Below are 27,121 nucleotides of genomic sequence, written 5' to 3'. Positions count from 1 at the left end.
AGGAGAGGCTGTTATGCAGAGTCTGGCCTCTCCCATATGCCTGTCTGTTGTACATACAGTCCAGGGAGATAGTTGCTAAATTAAATGTCTGGGTATCATTACAGGTGAGAGGTAGACACCTTTATATTTGAATGTGACAGTATGGATATAGCTGGAAATTCTTTGGGGTTATTTATAATTGTGTAGATATCAGACAGTCATCCCTTTTGTCACTTACAGCAGGGACCAAACTTAAAAGTAATACAAAAATCCTATCGTTACTTCAGTCTCAAACTTGCTTGTAAGCCAAACTGCCCCTATGCCCTGTCAGCATGTGCTATTTGTGTATAATACATTGCTTTGTAAAGCTGGTATTTATCAAAAGACTTTTGTTTAGTTTTAAAAGAGTTATAGCAAGTAAATATTCAGAGCAGCCCTGAGGAGAAGGACTTGGGGGTGTTGGTCGATGAGAAAATGAACATGAGCCAGCAGTGTGCACTCACAACCCAGAAAGCCAACTGTATGCTGGGCTGCATCAAAAGGAGTGTGACCAGCAGGTCAAAGGAGGTGATCCTGCCCCTCCACTCTGCTCTCGTGATACCTCACCTGAAGTATTGTGTGCAGTTCTGGTGTCATCAACATAAAAAGGACATGGAACTGTTGGAACAAGTCCAGAGGAGGCCACGAGGATGATCAGGGGACTGGAGCACCTCCCATATGAAGACAGGCTGAGAAAGTTGGGGCTGTTCAGGCTGGAGAAGAGAAGGCTGCATGGAGTCCTCATAGCAGCCTTCTAGTATCTGAAGGGGGCCTATAAAGATGCTGGGGATGGACTCTTCATTAGGGACTGTAGTGACAGGACAAGGGGTAACGGGTTCAAACTTAAACAGGAGAAGTTTAGATTGGATATAAGGGAGAAGTTCTTTACTGTTAGGGTGGTGTGGCACTGGAATGGTTTGCTCAGGGAAGCTGTGAATGCTCCATCCCTGGCAGTGTTCACGGCCAAGTTGGACAGAGCTTTGGTTGTCATGGTTTCGTGTGATGTGTCCCTGTGTGTGGCAGGGGAGTTGGAACTTGATGATCTTAAGGTCCTTTCCAACCCTAACTATTCTATGATTCTATGAAATTAGAATTCCTATTATATATTGATCTCCAGTTGTCTTAGTTGTGTGTCAGAGAATATACTGAGAAGTATATTTTAAGCATTTTTCCAACTCTAGAAAAGAATATATTCTTTATTAAATTTGCACACTGTATAAGGGAAGAAGATACTGTTACCATGAGTTTAACAGGTCCACTTATTCTAAAGAATGATACAAGACTTGCATAACATTAATATCTCACTTCTAAGGCCTGTAAGCCCTACACCCACAAAAACCCCTTCCAAACCATCTGTAAATGGATTCCTTATTTAAAATAAGGTGATTAGTTTGTCTCTTTTACCATTCCCATGTTCCTGAATGATATTGTATTTCAGATACTAACAGCAGATAAGGGAGACTAAAAATATATAAAAAATTTAAATGACAACATGAGTAAAATAGCTTATAAAGCAGTGCTGTTTATGTTGACTTTCATTTCTCCCCCTGTACAGACTCGCATTGCAAAGCGAAGCAGAAAGCTAGTGGACTATGACAGTGCAAGGCATCATCTGGAAGCCCTGCAGAGCTCAAAAAGAAAAGATGAAGGCAGAATTACCAAGGTACTGCAATTGGATGGATGCTGGCAGAAGAGCTGGGGAGCTTGGGGAGGCATTTGTTTCTGTGCAGAGCCAGAGCGCAAAGTTTCTCTTCTTTTTCCCCTCTCAGAAAGGGAAATAATGATATCCTTAATCGTGAATGTGTATTGGGTATTTTGGTGCACTTGGAGGGCACACTCAGCTTCTTTCAGGAATGAATCCTATTTGAGCTCTGGCTTGCTTTCTTGATGAGACTGAAGGGACAGCAAGTCCTGGGATGGCCTTCATGTGTGGTACTCAGTTACATTCTTTATTATTAACGTTGTAAAAGGCCCACAGAATAAATGCACAACTCCAATTTTGGCAGGTTTTGCTATGTCATAGTGATTGCAGAAGTCACCCTGTTTCATTTTGGTTTAGGCAGAAGAAGAATTTCAGAAAGCACAAAAAGTGTTTGAAGAGTTTAACAGTGATTTACAAGAAGAGCTGCCATCTCTGTGGTCACGGTAAGCCTAGGCAAATAGTGTCTGGAAGTCCTAAAGGGTGGAATAAGACAAAGAAACCAGGGGATTTTAATGAGCATTGTGTTTTTTTGAACTAATAAATGGGGAAATGCCTGCAAATGATCCAAAATTATACTTATTATTAAGTGTATGCTAATTTCAGTGTATCTTGGCACTTAAGATTTGTTATCATATCTTCATTCTGAGATAAGAAAAGGTTTCCATTTTATGGTTAAAGAACTGTGTCAGAGCACAGAATGACAGGCTGTGACTATGGCCCACTGCTTCCATAACCTTTCTCAGACATCTTGGTGGGAGTCAGTTACTAATAAAAAGGATTAAATGCTTCTGCTGTTCAGAAGTAGTTTCACAGATCAGCCATGTGCTTTCCTAGATTTGCAATGGGTCTACTTATAAGTCATTTTCTTGAAACAAAGAACCTTACAAATGTGTGAAGACTTTATGGCAATTGTTTCCAAGTTCCTGTAAGGTACTACTGAAGCAGTTGAAGGGGAAAACAACATTATAACTACATCAGAATACACATTTCATAGCTTTGCACTGACTGTGATATGAAAGGATTTGATAGCATAGGTAATTCATTCGAGATGTTGAGGTGTGAATTATATTTGTACAGACAATGCAGACAAAATGAGTGGGAGAACAAAAGCAGTAGAAAGGAGCTCATTGGTGTCCTATGGTCTTTAAACAAATGCTGGAGTGGAAATGTGTTGTGAGTCACTGAAGTATCCTTTGTCTTCTCTGCCTTCTAAATTGATTCCTGTTAAGTTTTAGATCAATAGAGGGGTTTCCTGCTGCGTTTCTTCCTACTTCAGTTGAAAAGATTCTTATAACTTCAATGTATTTATTCTGTGGGCTTACTAAAAATAAAATTGCGTACGAATGATTTAGAGTAAGGGCCCTTTTATTTCAGTATGTGTATTACCCACTAACTATTCTCAGAGAAAGGTAGAATTTAATTTGAGCAATAGGCATAAGTTAGAAAGCAATTGCTTTCAGAGTCCTTTATTTTTTAGTTATTCCAGTTCTTCAGAGAGAAAATAATCCATTGAGTTGACACTTTGCAGACTTATGCCAAAGATGATTTTTGTTGAAAAACCATGGAGAAATTAAACATGAAAGCTTTAAATAGGCAAAAGAATAATTTAAAACCTAAAAAAGCACTTTCTACTTTTGAAGTGTACGAGCAGTATGTGATCACTCACCCCAAGCAAGCAGATTTTTGACTGCATGTGCAAAAATGTCTAGTCTATATTAGGATTTTTTTTTTCTCTTGCATACATATTCATGTATTTTAGGGCTGATTTCTTTAAGGAAGGCTGAGCATGGGACACCCACCCTGAGGCTGTACTGAGCTGTGTGCCTTAAAGCTGCCTCTAGAATCACCGGAATCACCTAGATGCTGCAGTAGGATTTTAGGGCGCAGGTGCTTGCAGTGCTGGACTGGTACCTCTCTCATTTTAGTCAATGCTTACCTACTGTCTAGTGGGAGATAGACTATTCAGAGCACCTTGCCTTCCATATGCTTGAGCCACACTTACTCCAATCCAGTCTTCCCCTTGCCTGAAACAAGCTGAAGCTCCCCACTGTGGAATCGTCTCAACCTCCTCACTCTCTGCGGTGTGAAATATGGTGGTTCTTAACACAAACAGAAGTAATTGTGAATGAACTAGCCTGAAATTTTAACATTTGATATGATTTGCTTTGTTGAGAGTCATAGTCAAGAATGCTGCTTGTAGTCTGGGAAAAAAATAGTTTGCCTTTTTGGCCCTCCCACCCCTATCTTTTATTCTCTTTTTCCTTTCTTTGTGCCATCCTCCATAGACGAGTTGGCTTCTATGTGAACACCTTCAAAAATGTATCCAGCCTCGAAGCCAAGTTTCACAAGGAAATAGCTGTAGTGAGTAAAACTGAATATCTCATTTATAATGGATTATGTGATATGCATAACAGCAAGCAAATGCTGTGAGTAATGCAGCAGTAAAAATCTAGCAGTGGGCACACATGGCAATTTGCCCTAGATCCAGATTGGTACTATAACCATGGTATTCACTTCAACTTGTCATTTTTGTACTGTCCTTAGGAAAGGGAAGCCTGTACAATTTTGGGTTATAACGTACTAGGAGTTGTAGCACTACATTCACTTTATATTCTGAGAATTTCTCCGTTCCTTTTAGCATGCTGTTGCCTTCAGTATTTTTTTCTACGTCCAATTGCCAAGCTTCTCATTGCTTTAATCAGTACAAAAAAGCTCCTATGTCAAGTATTCCCCCTACCTGCATTGTCAGCAATGCCACATTATATGTGACTCCTAGGCAAATTGAGCACTTTCAGAGAGGATATTTTGAAGGTGCTTTGCTAAGCAGTAGTGTATTATCTATAGTAAACTGTTAATAGGAACCAGAATTGTTTGGAAAAGTTGCTTGACTGAAGTCCCATGTAAATTGGGATTAAGTTTTTGAGGGGAACACATGAATCTTCTTGGCTACGCATGTTACTTTAAACTTTAGGAGACCTCCTTCACCAGAGATCAGGCAACAGTCACTTATAAGCTTGTTCTCTGGAAACCAACTTATGTTTTTGAAAAACTGCTGTTATCTTTGATTCTATGAATTTTGATAGGTTTCCACTTAGGCTTTTGATGTACGTGGCACAGAGTATTTTTGGAAGTCCCTTTATACCATTTTAAAGTTATCAGATTGTATGTTATCAGGTTATCAGTTATCTGACCAGATTTATCACCTGTGTTTTTAATCGTGACTGTAGTGCCTCAAACTCAAGGAAGTGTTTTGTTTTCTCAGCTGTGTCACAAACTCTATGAAGTGATGACGAAGCTGGGAGATCAGCACGCAGACAAGGCCTTCACCATTCAAGGGGCACCAAGGTGAATTTACTGCTTTTTTAAAATGCATTCCATTGCAGTGGGTTTCAGCATATGTAGTAATCACCTACACCATGTGTAGCAATTGCAGTACAACATGGGCACTAGGTCTGTCCCTTCAGGTTGGCAGATGAAGGTACCTTGCATGAAGTTCTTCGCAACATGAGTAAAGGTGCAAAACTCCTTTCATCACCCATTTATTTTTCCTTTCAGAAAAAATAATAAAGGCCAGATTTTCTGCTGTTGAAAGTTAGCCTAGCTCACTGTAGACTATTCCAACAATTTGCACCAGCTAACTCTATAGCACATTTATTCTTAGGTGCTTACATTACAGCCACATTGCTAACTCTCATAAGGTTTTTTTTTAATGCCTTGAAGTGGTTAGATGTGTTTTTAGCTCCTAAAGGCATATGATCAGGTAAGAAACTCAACCTTTGTAAGCCCTCTTTTATCTTTGCTGCTCATGGGGAAAAGTCAAGAAATGTGATCTGAGAGTGCACCTGAACAGCTGAAGTAAGAAGAATGTCACAAAATGTCATATTTTAAATGACTTTCAGGAGAAATTTTGTCTTAAAATAAAAGAAAAAAAAATATCAGCTGGTGCTTTAAGGTCAGAGAACATCAGTCCAGTACTTCTGATATTTTTGCTTGCAACAAATGTAGCCTTTCTGCCATAATTTGATCTCAGTACTGTAATAGTGATAGGCAGAAGATGTTGAAATGATAAATTATAACACATAGTGAATAGAGTGAATACATAAATCCTGAATTTCCAGCCAATCCCAGCTCTTCAGGAGCAATGAGAACAATGCTAATTTGCCCTCAAGGACTCAGATTAGCAACAATTAAGACTGACCAAACAGCATAGCATCTGCCTCGAACATGTGGCTGATAGTCTACATTTGTTTTGATCTCACTTGGGAAGAACAAAGAATGAAATGTTGAACTTTCTGATCTAGTGCAAAATTCAGAATTACTTTGTTAAGTATGTGTCCAGACTTTTTGTTTGGATTAGCTCAGTGTTAATCCATGCTTCTTAAAATATATACATACACACGGCCTCTGGAGTTGCTAGTTTACTTCCAGGCCAGGATGGACTTACAAGCTGGACTATGTTTCCATAAAGGATTTGTAAAATACTTTTATGGGATGAAAAATAATGTAGTGCTGGAAAATTTCAAGCACATTTTGTGATAAACAGGATTTTTTTTCCACCTGTGTCTCCTAGGCTATGTCCAGCATGCACATGCTTGTTCCCACTGAATTACTTGCTTCGTCAACGAGGGAAAACATAATTATTGCTGCAAATGAGTAAACATAGGTTAATGTGGTGTGATCTTCTGAACTTTAAAAGTTGTTTTTAAAAGTGCACTATACTTTTTACTTATCATGTTACACTCTTTTGTTGTACTGTTCACAGAGCCTTATATGGAAATCTGGGTAGATTTTTACTTCCATTATTAGTTGTGATGCTCTAAAAGACTACTTAGGAGTGTGTCTTTGTAAGGTAAAACAGCTCTCATTTTTGAATGCATGAGGAGTAGTTTCTAGACAAGTGCAACATCTAATCTTTAAAGAACTGTATAAAAAAACACCTTAAAAAACTTGTATGCTACTGAATGTCCTCAAGGCAAATACTGTACCTGGGAAAGAAATTTCTTAATAACTGCTTATTTTTTCTTTTTTCACTATTTCCACAGAAAGAGGTGGTGAGTGTGAGCTAAATCTGTCCTTTCCAAAGGATTAATTTTTCTTGTGTTAGCATTAGGAACACGTTTATGTTGTGGTCTCTTCAATCAGATAGTGCTTCTGTTCTCCGTGAAGATGCATAGGAGTTGCTCTTCTCTTACTGAGTACTGTGGTTGTTGAGTGCTGTAGTTTATAGCCTCCCTGAGTTGTAAGCTTTCAACAGCTCTAGGTAGCTCAGTATGTCTCAGTGTTTGCACCAAGTCCTTTCACGCAAAGGGCAGATCCTTTCAGGACTTCATCAGATCTTTTCTTAGTACCACCAGAGCTCTGTTGAAATCACTTGACTAGTGCTTGTTTGTAGTCGTGGTGAGTTGTCCCTCTAAATAGTGATATCCTTACAATAATCTTGGTTGTGTTTCATTTTATTGAAACCTTTGCAAAGTTGCTGGGCTTTCAAAATTATTTGCATTACTCGTTGTTATGCTTTCCCCTGGGGATTTTATCTTTAAAGCCTTTTATTCTGAGAAGTATATGAAATAATAATTCTAATAATAATTTTTGACAATAATTCCATCTCTCATTTTATGACAGTTACAAACTTATATGTGAAACATTATTTCATGTACAGAATCTGAAAAAGTGCAGGTACTCTGTTTCCCTCAAGTTATAATGATCAGGTAAACAGATCCAAAAATCAAGATCACTCAAAAGTAAAGCTTCCTTTGACATTGTCGATCACTGAATTTTAATTGAATTTAATTGCAGCTTTAGTTTTAATCATTATATAATGGCTTAGTTCATCTCCTGTGTATACTGCCTTTTGAGGTCACTAACATTACATCAGAGATGCAGTTCAATTATTGCATCAAATTGTCAAGGTACAAGTCAGCATGATATGTATGTATTCAACATGTTTGCTTCTCTCTAGTGACTCGGGTCCACTCCGCATAGCAAAAACACCATCACCACCAGAGGAGGTCTCTCCCCTGCCAAGCCCTACTGCTAGTCCCAACCATATGCTGGCACCAGCTTCTCCGGTACCAGCCCGACCGAAGTCACCCACACAGGTAAGCAGAAACCTAGCAGGAGAAACTGATATGTTGTGCAGTAAAAGATAGCTGAGATGATGTACACAATGGATTTTTCTATCTAGACTGTGACTGAGTGATTATTAGAAGGCCACTGGCTCTGTGGTACTCTGTTCTGTTAATTGGTTGCTCATCCCTGTGTCACAAACATGGGTGGAAAGTGTTTTTCATATAAAGAGGAATGAAGAAAATTTAAGGTGCCCAGTGAGCTGTTGAGACTTGTGGTGGCAAAGCAAAACTCTAAGGACCCATGAGAGTTTGAAAAAACTATTTCTAAAACTCCTTGTGAATTTCAATTGTACACTATATATTATATATACATGATGTATTTCTCTATATGCATTTATGTACATTATGTATTTCTGTATACACATTATGTATTTCTGCTCTTCATTCATCTTCAAATTTTGCCTGCGAGTATCACAGGTCTGGTCAACCTCTGCAGCAGAAAATAGAGCTAGCTTACATAATGCTGTAATAGTGAAAGGCTTGTTGATTGTTATTAACACTGAATAGATAAGTTTTAGACTCTTGGAGTCACTGGAGTCATTTCTGTTCTCACCAGAATTGGTGAGGTAAGAATCAGTTTCATGCATCAGTTTCATCTGTAGCATAAGAGTTGTATATGATAGTTTGTGAACATATCAAAGACTTGTGTTGATGTCACTAATATTTTCAGAACTGGGGTAGATTCTGTGCTGATTACTCTTTCTATGGTGAGGAAATTTAGTTTTGCATTTAGTTACATGTGAGCACACTTGTTTTCTGTGGTCTCCCAAAATGTGATACCTCACTGCCTGAACAGTCATCTGCTATGACTTTGTTTAGTCTTACTGGTGCCAATGGTGTTATGTCACGATACCACCCAGGAATCCTTTTTTTTTACTTTTTTTCTTGGTATTTTGACAAATCTTAAAATTATCCAACTGTATTTGGTATTATTCCAAGCAAATAGCTTGTCATATTTATGCGAATTCCTGGAAAGCAGGAGCAATTAGTAATCTAAGCACCTTTGAGGTGCTGTGATTCCCAGAGATGATATGGCTTTAGCATTAAGTAGGCTTTAAAGGGAGAAACAGGTGGGCAGGGACAAAATCCCAAGGCTAAACAGGTATGTGCGTAAGACACCAAAAAGCTGCAGAGTCCTGGTTCTTTGCAGTATTGCCCTTCCAACTATGAGCTGCATGGGAGAGGAAGTGTCTTGCACTGTGTGCCCTTCACAGCAGAAAAGAATCACCCAAGAAATGCTTTTATATCCTAAACCTTGAGTTGCAGTAAGTCTGAAACATAGAGTTATTTTGCTTTGTCCACAATGTTTGTTTCAAGGTGGTGAAAAGACAAACTGTTTTCAGCCTATGAAGCAGCAGAGATAAAAACCTAGACCAATTTTAGGCCAAGTTTACAGGTCTTTCTTTTATCCCTGAGGTAGTCTGTGATATTTTTGCTGTCTTCTTAGCTGAGGAAAGGTCCACCAGTCCCACCGCTGCCTAAGCTCACACCCACAAAGGAGCTGAAACAGGAGAACATCATTAACTTCTTTGATGACAACTTTGTCCCAGAAATCAATGTGACGACCCCTTCACAGGTAAGCTTCAGAGGATGTGTGGGTCCCACCTTGCAATCACCCTTAGTTCTCCAAAATGGCTTTTTATTTTCTCCTTGGCTTTGTTTCTTTTTTTTTCTAATCCTAAGCATCTCGAGTGGCATTTTAGTTATCCTCATTATTTCCCTTCCTTCCATCAAAATCATTAAAAGTATTCCTATTTTCTTTTGGGTGATTGACAAAAAGGAAAGGTACTTGTCTGTTTTAATAAATGTTTTGCAGGTATAAAAGGCTGTACCAGCTAGGTAATTTATTCCCTTGGTTTTGACTCACAGAAACATTAGTTACACAGCAGAGAAGTGATCAAGATCACTTTCAGCTCATTATTACAAGCTCAGGAGTGTTGCATCCCAGCTAAAATGAAGTGCAGCACGAGGGCCAGGAGACCTCCTTGGATGGATAAGGAGCTGCTGAGGAAACTTTGAGGGGAAAAAAAGAGTCTTATAAAAGGTGGAAGCAAGAACAGGCGGCCTGGGAAGAATACAGGGATGTTGTCTGGGAAGCTAGGGACCAGATTAGGAAAGCTAAGGCCCTGTTAGAATTAAACTTGGCTAGGGATGTGAAAGATAACAAGAGGGGATTCTATAATTACATTACAAATAAAAGACTAGGGACAGTGTGGACCCTCTCCGGAAGCTATCAGGAGAACTGGCTACCCTGAATTTGGAGAAGGCTGAAGTTCTTAATGACTTCTTTGCCTCAGTCTTCACTGGCAAAGGCTCTGACCGCATCACCCAAGTCTTGGAAGGCAGACACAGGGACTGTGAGAATGAAGACCTTGGGCCCACTGTAGGAAAGGATCTGGTTTAAGATCATCTTAAAAATCTGAACGTGCACAAGTCCATGGGCCCTGAATGAAATCCATCCATGGGTCCTGAAGGAGCTGGCGAATGAACTTGTTAAGCCACTGGCCATCATATTTGAAAAATCATGGCAGACAGGTGAAGTTCCTGACAACTGGAAAAAGGGAATTATAACCCCCATTTTCAAGAAGGGGGAAATGGATGATGCAGGGAATTACAGACCAGTCAGTCTCACCTCTGTGCCTGGCAAAATCTTGGAGCAGATTCTCCTGGAATCTATGCTAAGGCACCTGAAAAACAAGGTGCTTGGTGACAGTCAGCATGGCTTTACTAAGGGGAAATCCTGCCTGACCAATTTGGTGGCCTTCTATGATGGGGCTACAAAAGTGATGGACAGGGTGGAGCAGTTGATGTCATCTACCTGGACTTGTGCAAAGCGTTTGACACTGTCCCACATGACATCCTTGTCTCTAAATTGGAGAGACATCAATTTGATAGGTGGACCACTCAGTGGATAAAGAACTGGCTGGATGGCCACATGTACAGTTGTGGTCAATGACTCAATATCCAGCTTGAGACCAGTAACAAGTGGTGTCCCTCAGGGATCAGTGTTGGGACCAGTCTTGTTCAACATCTTTGTTGGTGACATGGACAGTGGGATTAAGTGTGCCCTTGGCAAGTTTGCTGATGACACCAAGCTGTGTGGTTCGGTTGATACGCTAGAGGGAAGGAATGCCATCCAGAGGGACCTTGACACGCTTGTGAGGTGGGCTGATGCCAACCTCGTGATTTTTAACATGACAAGTGCAAGGTCCTACACCTGGGTCAGAACAATCCCAGGCACAGCTACAGGTTGGGCAGAGAAGAGATTCAGAGCAGCCCTGCGGAGAAGGACTTGGGGGTGTTGGCTGATGAGAAAATGAACACGAGCTGGCTTCAGTGTGCACTCACAGCCCAGAAAGCCAACCGTGTCCTGGGCTGCATCAAAAGGAGTGTGACCAGCAGGTCAAAGGAGGTGATCCTGTCCCTCTGCTCTCATGAGACCTCATCTCTGAGAAAGTTGGGGCTATTCAGGCTGGAGAAGAGAAGGCTGCGTGGAGACCTCAGAGCAGCCTTCCAGTATCTCAAGGGGGCCTAGAAGGATGCTGGGGAGGAACTGTTCATTAAGGACTGTAGTGATAGGACAAGGGGTAACGGGTTCAAACTTAAACAGGAGAAGTTTAGATTGGATATAAGGAAGAAATTCTTTACTGTTAGGGTGGTGAGGCACTGGAATGGGTTGCTCAGGGAAGTTGTGAATGCTCCATCCCTGGCAGTGTTCAAGGCCAAGTTGGTCAGAGCTTTGGTTGTCATGGTTTCGTGTGAGGTGTCCCTGCATGTGGCAGGGGATTTGGAACTAGATGATCTTAAGGTCCTTTCCAACCCTAACTATTCTATGATTCTATTATAAAATGATTAATTTTTTTTAATTGCATCTAATAAACAGAAAAGCAGGAGTTGTGTAAAGTAAGTCTATAATTTGTAGTCAGTTGTTCAGCTTTTATGCAGTTGTGGTAACTGCTGGTTGTTCAATAATGAACCCTTTCTATTATGGTAATTACAACTCTGATATCTGAGCCTGTGTTGAATAGACTGGGGAGAAATATGCAGATCCTGAAGCTCATGCAGAATGTTTATGAATTTTTTGTTTTCATGTGGATTGTTGTTTTCGTACTACTTCAATTGACAACATGGAAGAATGTAGGCACAGCAATGAAAAACAATTATTCTAGAGAATTTGAACATGTGTTGTTTTGTTTTCTTGTGGAGGGGAGAAAAATGCATTTCTGTCCATAGGGATCTATTTGGAAAAGTTATTTATAGTTAAGTCCCCATGCAATTAAAGATCTAATGGCAGCTCCCAGCATGAAGCCACTGCTGGGGCCTCCTGCTAAAGGGAGATTGCAGGTCTGTTGCATCATTGTACCCTAACTTCATGGGAGTTATTACTCTGGCAGCTTTAGCCTTGGCATCGGTGGTAAGGGTTGGTGTAACCTGTGCTAGGTGTTCCCATGCTGCATTAAATGGTCTATCCACCCAAACTTCACATATCAAGCCAGCCAGGGAAGCAGAAATGGATCTGGTTTGCTTTTCCATTAAGAGCTGACTCTGGAACAGAGCTTTAAGTGAGTGTAAGTCACATTTCCAGAATCTTTACAGCCTTTCTATGAGAGAATGGTATAAAATTGGAATGGCATAATAAAGGTGGGGCATACTCCTAGGAACTGAAATCTTCCTCTTGTCTCTCAAGGAAAAATTGATCTCCCTTCAGTGTGTGACTTATTTCCCTCTCTCCTCTGTAGTCAGTGACCTGGGAATGACCTAAGCTATTCCCTGGCCACCTTCTCATGAATCATCTGCACTTTTTCCTCCACAAAACCCACCCCCTTCACTAAAGCACCTTACTGTATTGAGATCTCCGAGTGTGTACAGGCACACACAGATAGTGTGATGTGTAGGTTCTATATCCTTCTGTAAGAGAACCAGCTATTGAAAGTACACTGCATGAAATCCACAGGAAATGTGGACTTCCTCCTCTTGGTGCTTATGGCATCTGCTTCAGTCCTCATAAATACCTTAATTTTTGAACTTTACTGAAAGACAATTAACTTCTTCCACCTCCATTCATTTCTGATTATGTGCTAGCTAATGCTGTGTTGTTTCATGAAGCTGTATGACCATATGGGTACTAGTGCCTCAAGGGCATATGTGATGAAGTCTAAATATACCAGATGAAAACCATGACAGAATGAATGTCATGCTGGTTACTGGTGGGAAGGGCTAGTTTGGTTTTAACTTTTTAAAGTGTGAGACCATAACACTGGCTTCAGTGCGTCAGACCAGTTATCTGTCATCACCAGTAGCCAGAAGCAGAGGCCAAGGGAAGAACGTAAAACAAGGCAAGCAAATTTAGTACTCCTTGCACTCCTTTCTCCTACGGTATCTCAGCCTTCAGCCATTTGCAGCTCAGGGGGCTTGATCAATGTGATTTCTACCTATTTAGTAATCTGTAACAGACTACTTTGCCCCAGATTTTCATGTGCTGAAAGACTGAGCAGGTTTTTCACATTCACACTACAGTGGCAAGGAGGCCCTCAGCTGAGCTCTGTGCCACATGAAGGACCATCACCTCTTCTCTATTCCACATCTGCCACCACCAACTTCACTGCTACCTGCTTTGAAGGAGGCATGGAGCAGCCAAACCCCTATGCCTTTTGCACTGGTGTAGACCCCACCCCTAGCTCTCCTCTTCCAGACTGAAGAGTTCCAGGTAACTCCATCACTCCTAGCATGGCAGCTGAGGCACTATTTGACCACATTTTCAGGTGATACAAAGAGCTCAGATGTCCTGTGGCATTCGGAAGCCATCAGTTACCTATATTTGAATATCTCTTTACCAGCAATTTACACTCTTAAATGTTTGCTTATTTTGCAGTTACCATCATCATAATTATCTCCTAGTTTTGCTGTTCTTACGACTGCCCTGTTGTTGTAGACTTCCTCTGGTGTGTACACTTGGGTCACAGTCAGGGACAGGACATAGGGCTATGTGGTCTGCCTCTGTGCTACCATTCTTTCATAAGATTATAAGTGGATGTATGTGTACAGGTAATTTCCCATGGTGCCATTTCCAATCTGAACACTTTTCAAAATAGCATTCCAATGAATACTTTATTACCTGCATATTTCATACACTGAAAGACAAGCTTTGCCCACTACTTCATAACCACTGAACAACTAATAGTAGGCAGTACTAGCCTTGTTACCAAACTCGAGATGCTTGCCTAGAACATTTGTCATTAGTGCAAATTAAATCTCAGCTGCTGTTTCCTGCTAATTAAAGTTTTCTGTTGAAGCATGCTAATTATTTTTCTTGTTGCTTTACAGCAGGAAAGACCGTAGCCTATTGAACCAAGAAATGTATTTATAGTGACCTCAGAGGCCTTGGCTAATTCATTAATTGTAAACAAGAAAAAGGCTCTACCATGTAATCCATTTTTGTCGGAGCAGATCAATGTAGCAAGATTTAGGTAGTGTTATGTAAGATGTTTCCTAAAGTTTAGAGCTAAGGGCAGCATTAAATGTGAATTGATGTTCATGTTCAGAATTGAAATCTAATTCCAATACCCTCGTATTTTGCTTTTGAAAGATGAGTTTTTCAAGAGTTATGTTTCTCTTCTAACAGAATGAAGTTCCAGAAGCTAAGAAAGAAGAATCTTTACTAGATTTGGACTTTGACCCTTTCAAGCCAGAAGTTGTATCAACAGGAGTTACTCATTCACCCATGTCTCAGGTATCTCTTTGCTTTGAGGCAGGTGAAGAACACGGATGAAGCATGCTGTGCTTGGTAGCAAAGATCTGCCTCATGTTCTAAGGAACAGGGCTGTCTGTAGTGAATGAAAAACTTGATCTTCTTGAGCACTTCTAGTCAGCCATTTATCTTTCACTTCTGTAACCCTGTATATGAGGTACTGGCAGGTGAGGAAATTGTCAGGTGGTGAATGAGATGTCTGCCAGTGAGAATGGCTTGATGGTACCCTGGTGTTGACTTCAGCATGTTGTTATTTTCCATCTTTAGAATAACTCTCAGTGCCACCATTATAATTCTCTAGTGCTTTTTTTCTGACCTGGCTTTGACTGTTCATGTTTGGAAAGATGCCTCAGGGGACCCTGGTCTCATGGACTCAGCATGTGATTGCTTTGCTGTGATGGAGTTTCTCTACCAAGTAGTGGATTTGAGCTGAGTGGTTTTGCTTTTATAAATCTCGTTTAGACCTACCATCAAAGAAAGTGAGATCACAGCATAGGGTGTTTCCTTGCAGGATGTTGTGTTAAAGAAAATCTGTGTTCTATGATAATATTCGCCAGGGTAGTTTCTTGCAGCAATATGAAAAGAAAAAGAAGTATAAAAGGAAAAAAAGGCTGATGTGTCAAGTTGCTGATTTTCATTGACTTATCCTCAGGGAACTGCTATTTTAAGACCCAGAACTTACCCTCACTCCCCACAGGGCTAATAGTACAGTAAGGAAGTTCTCCTGGCCAGCAGAGCTGTAGCCCTGTGTTGTACACAGAGAAAGGAACAATATTAACATATTGTTAGCAAAACCTCTTATCCCTGTGGCTATCACTAACCTGGCTTGTACTGTGAAACATGAGAGGACTAATCAGCTGTTCAGGAATGCAGCACTGGGAAAGGAGTGAGAAGATGAGAAGCTTTAAGGCTGAGATAGTCCTGGTTCTCTGCTGATCTCTTCCTCACATAATTAGTGTCTTACTTGGTGTGCAGTCCTAGTTATGCAGTCAGATCTGTAGTGATCTATGATGGATTATGCACTGTCAGAAAAAGTGTATTGCCAGCACTGAACATTAGCTGAAATTTCTCATTGTGGCTTGCTAAGAGAGCTGTTCAATTATAGCAGAGGCTTTGTCCACCTTACTTGTTATTTTTCTTGCTCCTTCAAAACAGGGAAGGAGAAGAAAGAAAACTCTAGCTATGACTTTGCTAACTCTGCCTTTTCAGCTTGTCTTATATTGATGCTCATTAGAACAATGGGATCATGAAACCAAGGACATTTAATTTTTGTGACCCAGCATGTTTGTCTTGATATCAAATAAAGAGTTTGTTAATTTAGCAAGAGTTGTTTTATATTCAACTGTACCATGGAATACAGAATATAATTCTGTGTAGAAAAATACAGTGTTTTTCATCTAAGTGCATAAGAAGCGCTTATGCACTTAGCACTTCATACCAAAGTAGCACTTTGGTTGTCATGGTTTAGTGTGAGGTGTCCCTGCCCATGGCAGGGGAGTTGGAACTTGATGATCTTAAGGTCCTTTCCAACCCTAACTATTCTATGATTCTATTACAAAATGATTAAATATTTTAATTGCATCTAATAAAAAGAAAAGCAGGAGTTGTGTAAAATAAGTCTATGATTTGTAGTCAGTTGATGCACTTTCAGTCTCTCCTTTCATCTTTCCTCCTGCAGTCTGGGTCTTGGACTCACTGGATATAACAGGGTCATTGCTATGGCAGCCCAGCTGCAGTCTTTGGAGAGCCCTGTGCTACTTTGCAGGGAGCTTAAGAGAGCATTAAGAGTTATTCCGAGGTGTGTATGGTTTTTGCCTCAGTCACAGATATTTTCCCTTCAGTAAACTGCTGAAGTAGTGATGTATACACTTGGGTAGTCATTCATGCCACGATGCTTCAGGAGGCCTGGCATGACTTTCTTATCAATCATTTAATTAATTACCTCCTCCACTGCTCTGCCAGGGTGATCAGACCACAGTAAGTGAGCCCTGGTCTGCCCTTCTCACTTGCTTTTCTGTTTTTATGGCTGCTTCAGAAATGTCCTTTCTAAATGTGCCTGCTTCTGACATCTGTTTGCTAGCTGCCATCTGTCTCACCTTTCCCTTAGTTTGTTCCTTCCCTCTTGTACCCAAAGTCTCATGAGCAGTGGAAGGAAAAGGAAAAGATGAAAATAAAGCAATCTATCTACTTCCATGGAAGTCGACAGGATATCCAGGGTTTGTACCAGCTAGCACTATAGGAACAGACCTATCACTTTTCCTTAAAGCTTGACTATTTAGCTAATAGTGTTACAGCAGAGTAAGCAGGTACACTTGTGAATTACATACACAGAAGAAGCACATACCTGGATTTAAACCAAGGTAGCATCAACAGCCATTTCTCAATCAGTTTAATTTGATGTGAATCTGAGTATTGAGTTATTACTTTGTCTTTTGCGAAAGCAGAATTTGTTCTGAGAGCCATTTTCCCCTTATGAGAAGGAGGCAAGAAAAGAAGCTAGATGCAGGCAAGCAAAGCAAAGAAGCAGCAATCCTTTCTCTCGGGCAGATGTTAGATGTCACATTTACCATGTGCAGATATTTCAGAAACAATTCTACATTTTACTTTATGAACATCTTTAGTTTTTGTTTTTCATGGGCTTTAGCTAGGTGCAAATATAATAGATATGTTTTGAAGCATCTCAGACAGCTTTTGGGACTGATCAGCAGAGCTTCTTCTTATGCGGTGGGCTGTTAATATTTGGCATGAAGTCTGCTGCATTCCTTTCACCTGTCCATTCATCTCTTTGGCTAAGAGGTCTTTTCCCTGTGAGAGTGCTGAGGCACTGGCACAGGGTGCCCAGAGAAGCTGTGGCTGCCCCATCCCTGGCAGTGTTCAAGGCCAGGTTGGACAGGGCTTGGAGCAACCTGCTCTACTAGTAGGTGTCCCTGCCCATGGCAGGGAGTTTGAACTGGATGAGCTTTAAGGTCCCATCTAGATGAAACCATTCTAGGATTCTCTGATATAAATAAACACTCTCTTGTTAGTTAATGCTCACAATTATGTAGCATGTTGAACATGAAAAGTATTTTTTCTTAAACCCTTTTTTTTCCCTCCTTTTTTTCAGACATTGCCATGGGATTTATGGACGGTAAGCCTGACATTCAGCATTGTGAATTGAAATTTTTCTGTGCATCTGATTATATAACCCCCTAAACTCAGTTTTGCAGTGCTTTTACCAGAGAATATAAAGGATATATCTAAGATAAAGAATCTATAGACTGTGACAAACACTTTCAAGTTTATGGAGCCACAGGGGATCTTTTAAAACCAACAACATTAAAAAATAATCCCCATTGCTTGGCCTACAAACCTCCTAAATGATGTCAGAAATCTAGGCTAATAAGATTCACAATCAATATAGCGAAGCATGTGCTGCTTTTATTCTCATGCTTAAATTACTGCTAGTACAGGTTAGGAATGTATGCTACTCACCTGGTTCAGTTATCTGAAGGTGTAGTTCCTCAGGACTTTACCCCAGTGGACAACCATTTGTTCAAGGTTCAGAAATAGAAAGAGAATTTAACTTGTCTTTGTGGGCATGCAGTGAACTTGTAGTTATTCACAAATGAAGCTGCAACCTTAGGAAGCTGCATGAATCTTCCTTTTTTCTCTTGGTGCCAAATCAGATGCAGTCATCTGCAGGAACAACTCATTTTTGTAAGCTTTCTTATGACTTTATGCCACGGAGATAGTGGGGTTGACTTGACATGTACCCCTGATGACCTTTTGCAGCTTCAGCCAGCACAGAAATCTGTGGATGCTTCTCATGCATTCACATTTGTAGCACTGGTTTGTGAGCACACAGTGTATGTGATGTATATTAAATGCTCATCTTTTTCTATTGGGAAAGGTTAAATAGAGCCTGAAAAACAAGTCACACTTGTAGGCTAGCCAAAATTTCAGGGCTGCCAATATCTAGACCAGCTAAAATAACCCATAAATGTTTCAGCTATATTGCTCTAAATTTATGTTAGATAGCTTTATCAGTGTCTTCCTTTCACAGTTTTATTAATAAATATTAATATTATAAATGTATTCTGCATTGCAATTATTTTCCTCTTTGCTCTAGTCTAAAACCAGTAAGTAGTGAGCTTCACAGCTGAATGTTTGAAATTGGGGATACTCAATCATTTGCTGAGTTTCTCTTCATAGGTTGAATACAGAGCAGTTGTTGATCTTGCTTGCAGCATTTGTACCTGTTCAAAGTGGCAGTGGAGACAGCAGTGTAAATGTCTCTGCATGGCACATGGTGATGGAGACTCAAAGGAGCTGCATGTGCAGGGCCCTCTGCACTGCTTGCAGCGATGCCTTAGAGTGAATACAAGTAAAACCCACTGCCACTTGTGTTGTTTCCTTCCTTGATCACTGTCTCCCAGAGGAACTCCTCTTTTCATTTGAGTTGATAAAAGGTTTTTGTGGTCAAAATGTCAATGGCTCACAGAGGAAAGCAAGGAGTGATAAATACTCATTACGCATGTAGATCTTTTATAATGTAATAGGGAAGCTGGAAGCATGGCTTAAATTCAGGGGCCTGGCATTAGTCTCCCGTGAAGCAGCAAGAGAGGGCCCGCCGCTCTTTCCCCACACCAAGTTGAGACCTGCTGCTGGTTAGGGAAGTGCTAATTAACAAACTGCTGCTGTAACAAAGTACATAGTGTTCTTCTTTCTGTGTTTTATACCTGTGATTTTCTTCTCCACAGACAAGCAGTGAATTGGTGCAGCCGGTAAGCAAACCTCCCCTCAAAATTGCAACTGCTCTAGAGACATGCTTTAATCAGTGTGGTGTGATATATAGTTTTCTGGTTTTGTCTATCAGTGCTGCTCTTTTACATTGCAATCAATTGCCTCCAGATGTTGCAGACCACATAGCTTTTCCTAAAATGGCTTAGTCACTTGCATTCTTTAAATTAAAATTGCTTTTAGTAAAATATGAATTTTGTGTTTTCTCATCAAGTCCGCCTTTATCTTTTTCATCTTGTGTTTTTTCTTTGCTTTTCTGTCTGCTTAAAGCCTGATTCTTCAAAAAGTCTTTCCCTGTGTAACCTGGTCATGGAGGAAGCCCCAAACAGTGGGTCATCAGAAGATATTAACAGAACTCAAACTGATCTAGGTTCACTCAACTGGGGCCTAGATATTAGCACACCCATTGTCAGCCAGGAAATTACTGCAGGCGGTTCTTTGCTTTTCCCTGGGGCAGAGCAAGCCTCAAGCGAATCCACGGGTACTCTGCCTGCTAGTGTTTGGCCTGCTGTAGAGAAGCAGGAGGATGCTGCTCCAGGGTCAGCGTCTGTAAATGAAAACCAGAGGACTTCACTGGAGGACCAGTTGGATGCCAGAAATGTCCCATGGGAAGATGTGGTGACCAATCAGCCTTTAGAGAACATAACCAGTTTTGAGACACCCATCCTGGGAACTGATAGCTTGTTGGATGAACCCCTCCCATGTGATGTGCAAAAGGCAGAGGAAGAGCGGGAGGAAGACGAGTGGGCAGGTGTCAAGCCAAGTGAAAAGGTAGAGATCAGAGCTGTTAACTACGAGGAGGTAGAAGGTACAGAGGAACTGGAAGAACAAGGTTGCAAACCCAAGGGAAACAATGAGGGAGAACTTCATGAGGTTTTAGCAAAATCAGATCTAGAGTTAGAAGGTAATGATGGGGATGCTGAGAGAGCAGGTGATGCTAACCTAGAAAACCCCAGGGAAGAAGAATTCAAGTGGGTCAATGTCATTAAGGAGAAGGATGGAGAAATACCATTGTTAAGCACAGGGCTGGAAGATGGGGAAAAAATAGTAGTGGATAACTGTAAAACTATAGAAAGCACTGGTGCTGAGCCTGAGAGAGTCTTTGGTATCTGGGATCAGGACCTCCAAAGGACATTTGCAGATGGTTTAGACCAAACTGACAGTGGTACTGGAGAGAGTACATCCATGGAGTGTATAAAAATGAGGGTACATGTTGATCTAGAGGTAACTGACCACACAGAAAAAGACCTTACGGATACTGGAAACATTCTGTGTGATGCAGAATTACTCAGTGCAGAAGAATCTGGTAAAGGAACTGAAGACAATAGCATCAGCCTTCTCACAAATGGTAGTGCTGCTGCTGAAGGTCAAGGTGCTGCTGAAAAAGAGTGGCCATTGCTGCCTGAGGCAGCTGATGCTGCTAGCAAAAGCTGTGGTAATCCTTGCCTAGATAATGCAGAAGACCAAGTGACAGATAGGGCAGCAGCAGCAGTAGCTGAAGAGCATCCTAGTAGCAGTGGTGTTCCTGAAGCCTTGGAAATGGACCCCTGGCTGGCGAACTGGGATCCAACAGTTACTCATGATTCCTGGGGTTTTTCTAATGTGTCAGATATCCAAGCCAATGGACTGGATAATTGGCCTTTTTTCCCCAAGGAGCAAGACTCAGAAGAAGGTAACATGGAAAATGTTTGGTTAGGCATTAGTGATAAATGGTCTACACAAGACCTAGGAGGTACTGGTAGCAGCTGGGGAGAAGTAGATGCAAGCACAAGCAATAGAAGTCAGGAGGCACCAGTAAAACAAGGCTTGCCTGGGGAGCAGGCAGGCATTAGCAATCCTGGACCAAACAAGGAGATAGCTAGACCCTTGGCTCTGTTTCAAATGGGAAATTCCAGAAATGCTAGCACCGAGAGTTCAACTAGTCCTAAAGACAATGAGACCAACAACTCAGATTTATCTGAAGATGAAATTGCTAACCGGAGATATGGATTGTTGTACCAGGAAATTGAGGCTGATAAAGAAGAGGTACCTACCCCAGTGTGTAGCCTAGTCTAGACAAAGAGTTCCTTAGGTCATGCATAACCTTGTCATTTAAAAACAATCCATGTGTGTTTTTCCCACTGTCCCTCCTAAGCCCGTGCTACTCTCTTTTTTTTGGAAACTGCCATGCAACTGTTCATAGTGTGGTGCCCTTCAGCCATGCAGTGAAGCAGGCTGACAAAACTGCATTTCTAACTGGGGAATGAAGCTTTGAGCTGTGATGGCACATTGTGTCTCACAGGTTCTGTGTCTTACCTGTAGAACTTTAAAAGCACCTGGTCCTTTTTGGTTTATTGCTTTATAGAATCGCTTAAGTTACTCTGCTTTTTGGTTTCGTTGTTCTCTTTAAGCCTGTGATGCCTCTTATCAACTAGCACTGTCGTCAGATTTCTTGCTGCCTTACCCCTCATTTTATTCTTTTTTCCTTTTTTCTTTTTAATGTCTGGCCTACATTTTTATTGTGCAAATAAAAATGTTTTGACTCCTGTTCTGCTTCAGTAAACAAATGATAATTTGTTCTGATCTTCACTTCTACATAGGCATCCAGCACAGCATTTAATGGATTTGCACAGGTAAGAAATAAACATGTTTTGAGATGTGTTTTTCCTGCGCTGGTAGGAAGGGATTAGCACTGGCTGTACATGTTCAGGAAATGCGTTCTACAGACAAGCTGCACAACAGGGTTGCACTGACCCCAGTCCAAACCCTGTCCTCAGAAATTTTTCCTGGATATTACTGGAATGGTGCTAATACTCTTGGTACACTGGGCCTGGCTGAATGTAGTAGCAAAACTCTGACTACCTCAGTGGGAATGATTATTTACCTGCCTAAAGGACTGCTTTAGCTTTTTCTTATTGTGCTCTTTTGTGGCTTTTTCTCACAGTTCCAAACTCCTGTAAAGCATGGGTTCCTCAGTTTCACATACTTTCACCAACTCTGTGTATATATAAAATGAGTTTTGTTTCTGCAACTTTATACTCATTGAAGATATATTTGAATCTGAAAGTTAAACCTTAATTATTTGTTTGTTGCCATGCTGATGGTAAGAGAGATAAGAGAGATACAGTGCATGAAGATACCATGTTTATGCTTCCATATTCCTTATTCCAGGGCTGTGCCAAGATCCCAAATTTCAGGTGGATAACCTGAGGCCTCATTAATTTTCAGCATCCTTTTAGAGACTGGCTCATCCACAGCACACCCTGTACTCCAGTTTTAAAAGCACCCAAAGAGGCTGAGCTTATACAAGGATGGAAATGAGTTTTCCAGTGCTTAACCATTCTGCTCCAGAGCATTTAAATTAGGGCATCAAAGGGGCAAAAAGTGAGGCAAAGAGCCACTGCTAATAATCAAGGCAATGAGAGAATCAAAATCTGATGCCCCCATTGCAGTAGGAAAAGGATTTGGCCAGGGATATTTTGCAGATTAACTGGTTCTGAGTGAGTTAGAAGTTGGAAACCATCTCCATTCTTGTATCTTCTGAATGCAGGTAAAATTTTGCATCTATCATTACTTTACTAACTAATGAAATAAAAGCCCAGCATCAAGAGGATGTGAAACGATCTTAGAGTTAATGTACTCCCAGGCATGGGCACGTGTAGTCTGCAAGAAGGATTCAGAGTTTTACTACTTAGAAGTCCATTGTGTCTGAAGCAAAGCCCTTGCTGTTCACATGTATTAACTGAAGGGGGTTTCACTACCTTTAATAACATTGCGTGGTTTAGAAGGAATGTCTTTAATGTTAATAGTGCTTAACTAATAATAATGATTAACATCTATTTAGATTATCTTATTCTGTGTGAATTTACTTATGAGTTTACCTGAATGAACCATTTAAAAATCAGATCTTTGATAGACACCTGCAAACATCCTGACTCAAATATTTTTGCATCATTGTTTTTCTTTCTATATCTAGGATACCTCTGCATTTACAGTGCAATCAAATGAGAATGTGACAGAGCCTTTGGTAAGTGGTGGCTTTTGCTTCCTTTTTAAGTACCTTGTAAAAACTAGCACCATTTTTCCTTTGTGCAAAGGTATTTTCTCCTTTTTGGGGTTTTCCATCCTCTAAGTCACAAAACCTTAAGCTGGATGAGTTGGTTGGTGATGTTGCTGTTGTAAATCATTACTCACTGAAACAGTCTTGCACAAGGATAGCACAGAGAAAAAGAAAAGAAAACCAGGGTATTCTAAGCTATATTAACTTTTCAAAGGGGCAGTCAGACAGTTTGTTCATTTATTGCATTTTAGAAATTACAAGAACAAGTACTATGGTCCAGTGTACAGCAAGCAGGTGACAGTACCTGGTAGCTGTTTAAATGTCTGTAGTATTGTTATAGTTCTATCCATTCTCCAGATATCAGTAGTAGGCATGGTCTACTTCTAAAGAGTGGAGAATCTTTCTGGAAGTGATCATACTTGTGGAGTTTCTTTGTTCCTCTTACAGTCTTTGGTTAGCCTGGAGTAAGAGTGTGGAATAGCAGCATTGCTGGGCGAGTGCTATAGCTACTTAATAGCAGCAGAGTGATGCTCAATATTATTTAATGTGGCTTTTGTATAATGCCTCTGGTGGTACTTGTGTTCATAATGGTTACTGAATACAGTGAGATATTTGTACTGGTAGCTGAAATGTGGTAACTAGTCCGAAGACTGCTTGTCAACAAGCGACTTTAAGAACATCAGTGCAATCTGCATTATAGTGTTACCTGTGATTTTAAGCCTGAAAGTTTCTTCCAGCATTAAACCTCAGGAAACTCATTAATCATCTTACCTGGGATAAATGTACTTTGTGTTTCTCATTTCAGTCCTATTTCTTCTCTGTGGAATTCCCTAGAGCTAGCATGAATACACTACACAGACTGATTTCTGCACAGCATGATATAATATAATGAATGTTTATGCTGTGGCAAATCCGGAAGGTCTTGCTTACGCAGACTTCTCTGTAGCTCATTAAAAATCAGGCTGCTTAAGGAATATGTGAAGAAAAAAAGTGAGAAGGTATGGGATTCTTCCTGAAAAATACCATGGAGAAGAAGATTTTAGTGTCTTAGGAGTTTTGTGGAAGCTATCTCTTCATCACAGGAGACCTTCTAGCCAGCTGCCTGTTTATCAGCTGCAAAGCAGTTAAATAGCTTTTGAGCTTCATATTGTGCTGAGCAATTTGTTCATGGCAAATTAATCTACTGGGGTTATTTTATCTGTTTGAGTCAGCCATCTTTATAAATGAAAATGCTGAGCACAGCTTGCAGCTCTCCCCTTGTCTGCATGTGTATTTGTGAAGTGATGTCTCCACTGGAGATCTCACTTTTGCTGTGAACTGCTTTGCCACAGGACTGAACGTGTTGCAGGGCTGGTGATAGCTGTTAGATCTTCTTGCTTTAAAAGAAAGCCTGGGCCACAGTTTCAAAGGGTGGAATTCCCAGTAGTGGGTTGATAAATGGATGCATTGTAGCTGATTGAGAGCTCAAGAGGAAATGCATTTTAATAAGAAACCAGGGATGATTTTCACTGCTAGAATTCCAGCAGTCAGTGGTTGCCCTTGTTCATAGAAAAACTGTTTGAGTCTCTGTTAATTGCTCCTTATTTTCACTGGAGGAGGGGCTATATTGTCTGAGAATAGGCAGACCTAGGGAATAGGAGGTAATGTAAAGAACTTATATTTGAAGCCCACAGTTGGTGCACACAAGTGCCATTTTCAGCTTCTGGCCCTACCATCAGTTTCTGGAGAGTTTGAGTGCCTTCCCCCCAGTTCCATCACTCCTTTCTGTAGCATAGGAAGCTGATGCTTTCTTTCCTTGTGAGGGAAGGATGTAGGACTGCCTCAATTTACCTATTGAACACCAAGGATGAAAATGCCCTTTAGATGCTGTAAGGCCAAGCATGGTTGTCAATCTCAGTGAGATTGAGCCTGAAGCAGCATTATGCCAGGCACAGTTCCCATTCCTCTCCTCCCTCTCCATTATAATGTACTTCTCAACAATTTTTCCACTGTCTACTTAAAAATCCATAAAACAAAAGACTGAGGCTGAAGAAGCTCCACCTGGGGAACCCAAGGTTGAGGAAACCCCTGCTGCTGCTGTTGTGGAGAAGGAGGCTGTCCCTGCTGAGCCTGCTGAGCCAGCAGAGCAGGCTGTGGTGAGTGACCTGTCCCCCATGCCACCTCCCGAGCCTCATCCAAGCCACCTTCCATCATGGTGGATGTGTCTGCTGCATTTCATCCACCTTTTCCATCATCACCATCCGTCCATGGCTGGTTTCCCCATCACCGGGCTGTGTCACAGCATGCCTCTCCAGCATGCATCTTCCTATCAGCCCTAAAGTGTATTCCTCTTATGTCTGGCATTTTAGACTGAAGTTTGGCTGAGTGGTTGTGGTTTCTCAGATGAACTTAAAAAGGAGAAAGAATTGATGCCATGTCTAATGACGTTATTAGCAGTTTTCTCATTTCAAGCTGAGCACTAAGCAATGTACATATTGTATGGTCCTTGCCAAAGCATGAAAATACCAGAAAAAAAAGCAATTTGTAATATAAGTGTCTACAAGGTTCGTGGTTTTAGAAGCCAGCTATGAGCTGAAGAGGGAACTCCACGACCAATCTGGAGATTTTTCCATGTCAGCATTCAGGAGAAAGTGCTGTGGTCTATGGAGGCCAAGCTCTCCCCTTTCCTGGGTGGTTTCTTTTCAGTTGATATAAATCACAGTAACAACTTGTCAACTCTGTAGTATGGCAAAGAATGAAACTGCCTGTCTGAGGCACGTTGTTTTGTCAGTCTTGTCCAGAATGCCTTGTGCCTAGTCAGAGTAAATCTGATAGTTTGGAATAAAGAAGGAGGCAGGGAATGTGGAGAGAGGAGGGAGGGGAAATCAATCATTGGTTTGGAGCTCTCCTCTTCCCGTGACTGAATGACAGGGAATAATGTGGAATGACAAATATTAATGAAACTGAAAAGGTTATTTCTAGATGGCTTTATTGTGCTCATCTGTAAGGATTTAAGGAACAAAAAAAGTTGGTGTTTGTTTGTTTGCTTATTTTGCTGGGGTTTTGTTCATTTCTTTTTAAATGTGAAGTTGTCCTTGGTAATTCGGGAAAATAAGCTAAAAGTGTCAATTTTAAAATGTCTGAAATGGAGTAATTCTGCATTTGGCTCTGAGGGGCTGTTATTTCAGCAAGGGCTTTCCAGGACTTGCAAAGAAGAGTCTTGAAGATTAGGATTAATGACAAATATGATCAAAGCTAAAGAAAATACAGAGTTGGAAAGGATGAGAAAATGTCATTTCTTGACAGTTCTGCATTCGTTTGCTTCAAAAGTGACAGTTTACCTTAAAAGTGGACTTGTAAAATATTGATAGATTCTTTCTGGGAGTCTTTATGCAAGTTTGGTAACTTCCAGTTTGGAGTGACAGCCCCTAATCAGTTTAATTTTTCTGTGGTAGGTTTCCTGTCACATCCCATTAATCCAGGAAGTTTATGGCATGCATTCTTCATTGGAGGAGCTTCACAGTAAAATTTGTGGTAGGGTTTTCATTTAAATTAGGGAGGGAATGGTCCAGGGGGTAGGGTACCACTTGCAGGACAGGGAGTTCTGTATTCAGTTGCTTGATGTTTCCTACTCTGCCTGAACAAGGTTGCCAACTTCATTATGAGAGCTCATTGGAATTGCTGCCTGGGATCTCATTATGTATTTTTGACTTGGTCCTTCAGGT

At 40.8% G+C, this 27,121-nt stretch overlaps 1 protein-coding gene across 1 annotated transcript in view; it reads left to right on the top strand.

The window, feature by feature from the left end:
- The window catches only part of AMPH (amphiphysin), a 105,994-nt gene that overhangs the window by 64,414 nt on the left and 14,459 nt on the right, over positions 1–27,121 (top strand). The window contains exons 6-17 of the mRNA XM_005146984.2: positions 1,574–1,681; positions 2,078–2,163; positions 4,006–4,081; positions 4,983–5,065; positions 7,680–7,818; positions 9,296–9,424; positions 14,471–14,578; positions 17,703–17,726; positions 19,339–19,362; positions 21,958–21,990; positions 23,334–23,384; positions 25,436–25,552. Coding sequence (XP_005147041.2) covers positions 1,574–1,681; positions 2,078–2,163; positions 4,006–4,081; positions 4,983–5,065; positions 7,680–7,818; positions 9,296–9,424; positions 14,471–14,578; positions 17,703–17,726; positions 19,339–19,362; positions 21,958–21,990; positions 23,334–23,384; positions 25,436–25,552 — 978 coding nt within the window. The remainder of the gene's footprint in view (positions 1–1,573; positions 1,682–2,077; positions 2,164–4,005; positions 4,082–4,982; positions 5,066–7,679; positions 7,819–9,295; positions 9,425–14,470; positions 14,579–17,702; positions 17,727–19,338; positions 19,363–21,957; positions 21,991–23,333; positions 23,385–25,435; positions 25,553–27,121) is intronic.

This window comes from Melopsittacus undulatus, chromosome 1 (genome assembly GCF_012275295.1).
Source record: "Melopsittacus undulatus isolate bMelUnd1 chromosome 1, bMelUnd1.mat.Z, whole genome shotgun sequence".
Classification (NCBI taxonomy): Eukaryota; Metazoa; Chordata; class Aves; order Psittaciformes; family Psittaculidae; genus Melopsittacus; species Melopsittacus undulatus.
The sequence above is the reverse complement of the archived record's forward strand: the minus strand, read 5'-3'. Positions and strand labels throughout refer to the sequence as shown.